Source organism: Loxodonta africana, chromosome 7 (assembly GCF_030014295.1).
Source record: "Loxodonta africana isolate mLoxAfr1 chromosome 7, mLoxAfr1.hap2, whole genome shotgun sequence".
NCBI classification, from domain to species: Eukaryota; Metazoa; Chordata; class Mammalia; order Proboscidea; family Elephantidae; genus Loxodonta; species Loxodonta africana.
The window spans coordinates 18,073,639-18,083,654 of NC_087348.1; the positions used below are offsets into that span (position 1 = coordinate 18,073,639).

Genomic DNA, 10,016 nt, shown 5'->3' on the forward strand with positions numbered 1-10,016 from the left:
GTAGCTCTTAACCGTTATGCCACCAGGGTTTCCTAATCACAGGCGGAGAACAACACATAGCAAAATTACATCAATCACAAAATGGAGGACAACTACACAGCACTGGAAATCACGGCCTAACTAAATTGATGCATATTTTGGGGAACACAACTGAATCCATGACATTAAGGAAGAAGTAAAATTATCCCTAATTAAAGACGATATGATCCTATACACAGAAAACCCCAAAGACTCCACAAGAAAGCTACTGGAACTAATAGAACATTTCAGCAAAGTTGCAGGATACAAGATTAACATACAAAAATCAGTAGAATTCTTCAACACCAACAAAGAGAACTATGAAAAAGGAAATCAGAAAAACAATACTATTTATAACAGCCCCTAAAAAGATAAAATACTTAGGAATAAATCTAACCAGGGACGTAGAAGACCTATACAAAGAAAACTGCAAAACACTACTACAAGAAACCAAAAAGAGACCTACATAAGCAGATAAATATACCATGATCATGGCTAGAAAGACTCGATATTGTGAAAATGGCAATACCCAAAGGGATCTACAGATACAATGCAATCTCAATCCAAATTCCCACAACATTCTTTAACAAGATGGAGAAAAAAAATCACCAAATTTGTATGGAAAGGGGAGAGGCCCAGATAAGCAAAGCATTATTGAAGAAGAAGAACAAAGTGGGAAGCCTCACACTACCTGATTTTAGAAACTATTATACAGCCACCGTAGCCAAAAAGTCTGTTACTTGTACAACAACAGGCACATGGACCAATGGAATGGAACTGATAATCCTGATGTAAATCCATCCATATTTGAGCAGCTGGTATGATATTTGGCAATGGGCCGATGTCCATTAAATGAGGAAAAGACAATCTTTTTAACAAATAGTGCTGGCATAATTGGATGTCCATCTGTAAAAAAGTGAAACCAGATCCATACCTCACAGCATACACAAAAACTAACACAAAACAGATCGAAGACCTAAATATAAACTCTAAAATGATAAAGATAATTGAAGAAAAAATAGGGACAACACTCGGGGCCCTAATACATGGCATAAATAGTATACAAACCATAACTAACATGCACAAACACCGGAAGAGAAACTTGATAACTGGGCGGTCCTAAAAATTAAACAATTATGCTCATCAAAAGACTTCATCAAGACTAAAAAGAAAACCCACAGACTGGGGAAAAAATTTTGGCAACAACATATCCAAGAATGATGTGGTCTCAAAAATTCTACAAAATACTTCAATACCTCAACAACAAAGAGACAAGTAATCCAGTTAAAAAATAGGCAAAGGATATGAACAGACACTTCTCCAAAGAAGACATTCAGGTGGCTAACAGACACATGAAGATATGCTCGCTTGTGATCATTAGCTGTTACAGAAATGCAAATCAAAACTACAATGAGACATCATCTCACCCTGACAATACTGGCACCAACCAAAAAAACAGAAAATAACAAATGTTGGAGCGGTTGCAGGGACATTAGAATTCTCATGCACTGCTAGTGGGAATGTAAAATGGAACAAACACCATGGAAAACGATATGGCATCTCCCTAAAAACTAGAAATAGAAATACCATACTATCCAGCAATCCCACTCCTAGGAATATATCCTAGACAAATAAGAACCATCACACGAATAGATATATGCACACCATGTTCATTACAGCACTATTCACTACAAGAAAAAGATGGAAACAACCTAAGTGCCCATCAACAGATGAATGGATAAACAAATTATGGTACATACACATGATGAAGTACTAGACAACGATAAAGAACAATGATGAATCCCCAAATCATCTCACAACATGGATCAATCTGGAAGGCATTAGGCTAAATGAAATAAGTCAGTCACAAAAGGACAAATATTATATGAGACCACTATTTAAAAAACTCAAGAAAAGATTTACCCACAGGGAAAAAAAAATAATAATAACATTCTTTACTAGTTACGAAGATGGAAGGGGCAGGGAGGGAAAATCACTAACAAGAGAGTAGACAAGGGTCAACTTTGGTGAAGGGAAAAACAATACACGATGTAGGGAAAGTCAGCACAACTTAAACAAGGCAAAGTAACAGAAGTTTCATAGGCACATCCAAGGGACCTAGTTGCTGGGGTTGAGGGCTGGTGACCACAGTTTCCGGGGACATACAGGTCAATTGGCATAACACAGTTCGTAAAGAAAATGTTCCACAACCTACTTTGGTGAGTAGAGTCTGGGGTCTTAAAAGCTTGCGTTCAGCCATGTAAGATACATCTATTCATTCCATCCCATCCAAAGCAACAGAGGATGAAGAAATCCAAAGACTTAAGGAAAATTTTAACCCAAAGGACTAAAAGACTACAGGAACAACAGCCTCCACAAGCCAGAGCCGGACAAACTAGATGGTACTTTGTTACCACCACTGTTCATTTTAATAATTATTACAACAGAAACCCCTGGACAGAAAGGGAGAAAAATGTAGAACAAAATTCAAATTCACCATAAAAGAATAGGCTTACTGGTCTGACAGAGACTGGAGGAACCCCTCTATGGCCACCAGACACTGCTAACTTAGAACGGAAACCACTTCTGAAGCCCACTTTTCAGACAAAGATTAGACAGGCCTATAAATCAAATGGAGCTCAGTTGGTGCAGTGGTTAAGAGCTCGGCTGCTAACCAAAAGCTCAGCAGTTCAAATACACCAGCCCCTCCTTGGAAACCCTATGGGACAGTTCTACTCTATCGTAAATGGTTGCTATGAGTAGGAATCAATTTGATGGCAACTGGTTTGGTTTCTAACAGGTATAAAACAATAACACATGTGAGGAACATACATCTTAGTCCAATAAATATACAAGACCAAATGGTCAACTCCTGACCAAAAGCAAGACAAGAAGGGGGGAAGGGACAGGTGGTTAGTTGTTGTCAGGTGCTGTTGAGTCACCTCCAACTCATAGCGAGGCTATGTACAACAGAACGAAACAGTGTTCCATCCTGTGCCATCTTCATGATCATTGTAATGCTTGAGCCCATATTTGCAGCCACTGTATCAATTCATCTCATTGAAGGGCTTTCTCTTTTTCGATAACCCTCTACGTCACCACGCACGATGTCCTTCTCCAGGGTCCCTCCTGATAACATGTACAAAGCATGTAAGACAAAGCTTCCCCATCCTCACTTCTAAGGAGCATTCTGGCTGTACTTTTTCCAAGAGAGATTTGTTTGTTCTTTTGGCAGTCCATGGTATATTCAATATTTTTCACTAACACCATAATTCAAAGGCATCAATTCTTCTTCAGTCTACATTATTCACTACCCAGGTTTTGCGTGCATATGAGGAAATTATAAAAACCACGGCTTGGGTCAGGTGCACCTTACTCTTAAAGGTGACATCTTTGCTTTTCAACCCTTTGAAGAGGACTTTTGCAGCAGATTTGTCCAGTGCAACCTGTCCTTTGATTTCTTGACTACTGCTTCCATGTGCATCGATTGTGGATCCAAGTAAAATGAAATCAATGACAACTTAAATCTATTCTCCATTTATCATGATGGCACTTTTTGGTCCAGTTGTGGGAATTTCTGTTTTCTTTATGTTGAGGTGTAATCCATACTGAAGTCTGTAGTCCTTGATCTTTGTCAGTAAGTGCTTCAAGTCCTCTTCACTTTCAGCAAGCAAGGTTGAGTCATCTGCATATCGAAGGTCGTTAACGTGTCTTCGTCCAATCCTGATGTCCTGTTCTTCATATAGTCCAGCTTCTGGAACTATATTTGCTCAGCATGCAGATTGAAAAAGTATGGTAAAAGAATACAACCCTAACATACAACTTTCTTGACTTTAAACCACACAGCATCTCCTTGCTCTGTTCCAATGATTGCCTCTTCGTCTATGTACAGGTTGCTCATGAGCCCATTTTGGTGTTCTCGAATTCTCATTCTTCAAAATGTTATCCATGATTTGTTACGATCCACACAGTCAAATGCCTTTGCATAGTCAATAAAACACAGGTTAACATCTTTCTGGTATTCTCTGCTTTCAGCCAGGATCCATCTGACATCAGCAATGATATCCCTGGCTCCATATTTTCTGAATTTGGCTTGAATTTCTGGCAGTTCCCTGTTGATGTACTGCTGCTGCTGCAACTTTTGAATGATCTTTAGCAAAATATTGATGATATTGTTCGATAATTTCCACATTGTGGGGATTGCAACCAATATCACAAAACAATGTGTGTAAATTTTTGAAAGAGAAACTAACTCGACTGTAAACTTTCATCTAAAGCACAACAGAAATTAAATAGCAATACTGGTTACTGTCTAGTTGATTCCAATACCTGGCTATGGACAAGAGTCTTCTCCATAGGTTGTTCTTGGCTGTAATCTTTACATAAACAGATCGCCAGCCCTTTCTTCCACAGCATCAATGGGTTTGAATTGCCAATCATTTATTTAAATTTATTGATCTCTTTTTATGTGCTCAGACATCATGCTCAATTGTGCATATGTGCCATTTAACTTAATCTTTATGACTATTCTATGAGAGATAGGCAGTATTATTATCCCAGTTTTTATAAGTAATATGCTGGAGAGATGAAATAATTTGGCAAAGGTCACACTGCAACAAGTGACAGAAATGGCGTTAGAAAACAGTCCACATGATCACTCCACTCAAACTTTGATACTTAACAGCATGACTGCATTGAGAAAGGAATGACCAGAAGAACTTGATAGTGCCCAGCTACCGTGACTGAAGATTTTGATCAAAGATTCTGTAGAAGAATTTAATCAAAATAGGGAGACATGTGAAACAGAATTTCAAATTCTCATAAAATCCAAACTATCTGGATTCATTGAGGCTGGATGACCCCCGAAAACTATTGCCCCAAGATAATTTTTAAACCTTAAACCAGAAATATCCCCTGAAGTTTTCTTTAAACCAAACAATTCTTAGCTTAATAAAGCTTTGAACATTGCCTCTTTTAAAGAATTATCTGTATGGGACCAAACTGACAAAAACAACTCGAAAGTTTACATAAGAAGCTTAGAAGGCAGTGAGTTGACATTTACAGTGAAGGAGTAACTCTGAAAAGCAGGGTGAGAATGGTTGCAGAAGCTGAAGAACATAATCAGTGTCACCAAATTGTACCTATAGAAATTGTTGAATTCGTGTATGTTTTGCTTTGTGTATTTCCAACAATAACCATAATAAAATTTTAAAAAAGAAAGGAGTGATAATTCTCTTCTAAGGAAACAATAATTATTGAGGATTAATTTAGAGGTCTGAGTGACTGTGCAAAGAAGAAAGGATTCATCATCTTAGTTGGAAAAAAGAAAAGAAAAAAGTATCCATACAGTAGTAAGTCAGGTAGGTATTTTGTAAATAAATAAGTAAATACAAAAGATTGTCATTCTGGAGAGACTTTGTAGGCCTCTGAGAAAGAACTAGATATGAAAAAGCTTACATGAGCTCTTGATGTCACCTAAGCCATAGATTTCAGGGAAATTTTTATTTTTCATACAAAAGATGCCTGTGGCTTCTCCTGTGACTCTTGGAGGCCCTTTCCTCTAAGCTTCTATTCCCTCGTGTCTTCATAAGCACTCCCAGGCCAAAATGCAAACATTAGTCTCTGTTAGCTCCAGTTGAGGACAGGTTAGGAGGGCCAACCCAGGATCAGGAGCCTCCTGAGATATCCACTCACTTGACACCAAATATTTCCCTGGAGACTTGTGTAAATGGGTCACTGTTTCTACCTTGATATTTGCCAGAGCGCAGGCCCACATTCTGCTCCACAACCTAGAGCTGCAAAAGTGGAGAAGGCGTTTCCCCAGCATGATGCTGTCCTGGATGTGGACTTAAGGTCAACACCTTTGGGACTTCACTGGTCTGTTCCTAGGAAACAAGTAAGTATTAGGAAAATATAAAATCATTCCCAACTTGAGTTTGAAGGGATTCTAGAAAATCCCATTATTTTATTTTACAAATGAGGAAAATGAAAGTTAAGTGGCTAGACCAAGGACACCATGTTAGCTTGTTGTCCCTCACTCCTAGTCCGTTGCTCTTTCCACTCTGACATGCTTCTCTCTCTCGCCCAGGTTTACATGCTCATTGCTATCACATATCCTTGTATAAATGGTTGAAATGAAAGGAGATTTTACTCAAAGGCAAGAAGAGAATACTTTCTAATTGCATTCAATGTAGAATGTGCTATAAGAGTACTGGAGTCCTGGTGGTACACTGGTTAAGAGCTTGGCTGCTAACCACAAGGTCGGCAGTTCGGATCCACCAGCCACTCCTTGGAAACCCTATGGGGCAGTTGTACTCTGTCCTATAGAGTCGATAGGAGTCAGAATCTACTCAATGGTAATTGGTATTTTTTTTTGTTATTTTTTTACTAGTAAGGCAAATGTCATAACTCCCTTTCTAAATTCAGAAGTTATAACACTGCCAACATTCTATTTGGGGATCTCAATTTTTGAGCTGTTTTCTTTGGTAAACTCCAAGTTTGGACTTTGTTTTTACTGGGTGACTATCCTGCAGTAATCAGGAAGGGATGGCTCAGATGGCTTGATTTAAAAAATTATTACCGTTTTATACTTTTCAAATAACTTTTATATTCATTGTCACATCGGAGCATGACTAGCACTCTATCAAGGAGTTGAAGGAAATATTTTACTTTGTGAATTAAGGAGATCAGGTCCATGGCAGGCCTATATCTAGCTGGTTATCAGTAGAATTAGGACTAAAATTGACCTTGTACTTTGTAGTTCTCTCCTATTCTCCTCTCTACACCTCGGAATTCCTGGATTTAAAGCAGCCTTTTTGTGTTCCTTTAAGTGTATAAATAAGCATAGATAAGGAAGTTGTTGAATATATTGGCCATTCTTGGTGTATAAGCATGATACAGAAATTAACTTTTTTGAGAAAATGTAAACAGACGCACATATTTATATATTTGGGCACAATTTGAAAATTCTAACAAGCATAGAGCTCTAACAATTGATGAGCCAGGAAGTAACTTCATGGTCAGTAGTGTGTTCTGGCAAATTCTTGGCACTCCCATGATGGTTTTGTAACAGTTTAGAAACAATTTTATTATAGCACTTATCACTTTGGGGGGAATGGTTTAAAGAGCCGGCTATCTCCATCCTTTTTAAAAAGTCAGGTATTATGGTATTCATTTTGTAATACAAAGTCCTGGTTCAGAGTTGACATATTGGCAAAGTCATCTGGGAGAAAAACAAGAAAAAGAGAATGGAAACTAGTGCTGAATGCATTGTATATGCCAGGCACTGTGTTAGTAGGATTCTTAGATCTTTTATATCTTCCAGTATCTCAATTTAATGTTTACAACCCTGTGAAATAGGTACATAGGTATTATGTGAACTTGATATTTCACAGAGAATAAAACTGAGATTCAAGGAGTGAAAGTAATATTCCCAACACCTTCTCATCTAAGTTGCTAATCAGTGAGTGACACTTACACAGTTAGAACACGTATATCCTTGTATTATAATCGGGGACCTGGTGACACACTGGTTAAGCATTTCGCTGCTAACCACAACATCGGCAGTTCAAATCCTCCAGCTGCTCCATGGAAACCCTATGGGACACTTCTGCTCTATCCTATAGGGTCACTATGAGTTGGAATCAACTCAACAGTAACAGGTTTTGTTTTCTGGGTTTTTTTTTTTTTTCTTTTTTGTATTATATTTAGTCAAATAGTCACCTTAGACTTTTCTTCTAAATGGTTGCATTATATCTACAATCTGACGCACTTTTTCCTCCGACTCTTGCTCTTAGCATTCAATCCTGCCTGTCTCATTTCTAGCAATTACTGTTGCACGTTAGGTCCTAATTGAGAGCTGGATTGTGCCGAGAATCTTACTAATAAACAATGCCTGTCTGCCTGTAGTCTTCTGCTTATACCGCTGTGCTCATCAGCTCATGCTTTTATCCATAATGTCCCTTCTGCCTGATATAACAGCATTAATAGCAGTAGCAATAATAATAATAATAGCTTTCACTATTGAGTACTTGCTATTGAGTATTGCATTCATTCACCTTAAAGGTTAAAACTGTTATCATTCCCATTTTAATGATATTGAAATACAGAAAGTTTAATTAACTTGACCCACTATTTTGAGATGAGTGCATAAGATTATGGATTTTAGACTTTACTTCTTGAATTCAAATCCCAGCTCTACCAACAGCTTTATTACTTGAAGTAATTTACCTCCTTAAACCTCAGTTCCCTTGTAAGTAAAATGGGGATAATAATAGTACCTGCCTCACAGAGTTGTTAAATGTATTTATGGGTTGATATAGGTGCCAGCTTAGAACAGTTTCCTAGCACATTTTTGTCGTTGTTAGGTGTCTTTGAGTCAGTTCTGACTCATAATGACCCTATGGGACAAAGTGGAACTGTCCCATAGGGTTTCTAAGCAGTAGCCAAGGTCTCAACTGCTATGCCACCAGGGTTTCTCATAGCACATAGCAAGTATTTTATGAAGTTTTCTATTATAATAACTAATCATCATCATTATTATTTCTTCAGTCTCCAAGCCACAGGTCAGAAATTATTTCCAGAAAGTCTTCCTGTGCCCTTAAATTGGGTTAAAAATGCCTCCTATCTACTCAAAATACTCTGAGCATCCCTCTCCTGTGGTAATGCATTATGATTAACACACCTGTTTGTATATAGGTTTTTCCCACTAGGCTATCCTTAAAAACAAGTGCCATATCATATCTTGCCTTCAATGTGAAAGATTGTCACTCAAGGAGAAATGATAGATTCAACTTTCAAGGACCACGAGTAGCTTTTGTGTTGAGAGAGCTTCTCATGCTATAATAACGACAGCCACAAAAATCTGTCAGGTAGTGGCCCTTGGAGATAATTCGGTCCAACTTCTTGAACACAGGATCCTGCCCTGGACAGGAAGCTGGTGCACATGAGCAAGAGACTCTGGCCACACTTCAGTTCTCATGGTAATACTCAAACAGCATTATCTTGTGGCATTTTCTCATCTTGCCATAGGTGCCTCACGTGATCATTCACCAATGACTTTGATGGGGAACATCTCAGAAGTGACTGAATTTATTCTTGTGGGGCTAACAGATGCCCTAGAGCTACAGGTCCCTTTATTTTTAATCTTCGCCCTCGTTTACTTCATCACTCTGGTTGGAAACCTGGGGATGATCATGTTAATTCTGTTAGACTCTCGTCTCCACACCCCCATGTACTTTTTCCTCAGTAACCTTTCCCTGGTGGACTATGTTTATGCCTCGGCAGTCACTCCCAAGGTGATGGTGGGGTTTGTCACAGGAGATAAGATCATCTCCTACAATGCCTGTGCTGCCCAGATGTTCTTCTTTTTAGCCTTTGTCATTACTGAAAGTTTACTCCTGACTGCAATGGCCTTTGACCGCTACGCAGCAGTGTGTAAGCCCCTGCACTACACCACCACCATGACAAGTACTGTGTGTGCTCTACTGGTCACTGGTTCCTACATCTGTGGACTCTTGCAATCTTCCATCCATGTGGCCTTCACATTCCACCTCTCCTTCTGTCATTCCAACGTGGTTAATCACTTTTTCTGCGACATCCCCCCACTGCTGGCTCTCTCTTGTTCTGATACCTACACAAATGAGATTGTACTCTTCACCTTGGCAGCTTGCACTATAGTTTTTAGTCTCTTGGTTATCTTGAATTCTTACCTGTTCATTTTTATTGCTATCCTGAGAATGCACTCAGCTGAGGGACGAAAGAAGGCCTTTTCTACCTGTGCTTCCCACCTCACCACAGTTTCCATCTTCTATGGGACAATCATCTTCATGTACTTACAGCCAAGTTCCAGTCATTCCATGGACACAGACAAAATGGCATCTGTGTTCTACACCATGATCATCCCCATGCTGAACCCTCTGGTCTACAGCTTGAGGAACAAGGAAGTCAAGAGTGCATTCAAGAAGGTTTCTGAAAAAGTAAAATCTCCATTGGGCTGA

The 10,016-nt window shown here is 38.8% G+C and overlaps 1 protein-coding gene across 1 annotated transcript; it reads left to right on the forward strand.

Moving 5' to 3' along the window:
- The first annotated feature begins 8,918 nt into the window (after positions 1–8,918).
- LOC100660149 (olfactory receptor 5B12-like) lies at positions 8,919–10,016 on the forward strand. Its single transcript, XM_003421344.3, has one exon. The coding sequence runs from the start codon at positions 8,997–8,999 to the stop codon at positions 10,014–10,016; it is 1,020 nt and encodes a 339-aa protein (XP_003421392.3). The 5' UTR covers positions 8,919–8,996.

Coding starts and splice junctions, on each gene's coding strand:
- LOC100660149 (XM_003421344.3), top strand. CDS start 8,997: ATGGTAATACTCAAACAGCATTATCTTGTGGCATTTTCTCATCTTGCC.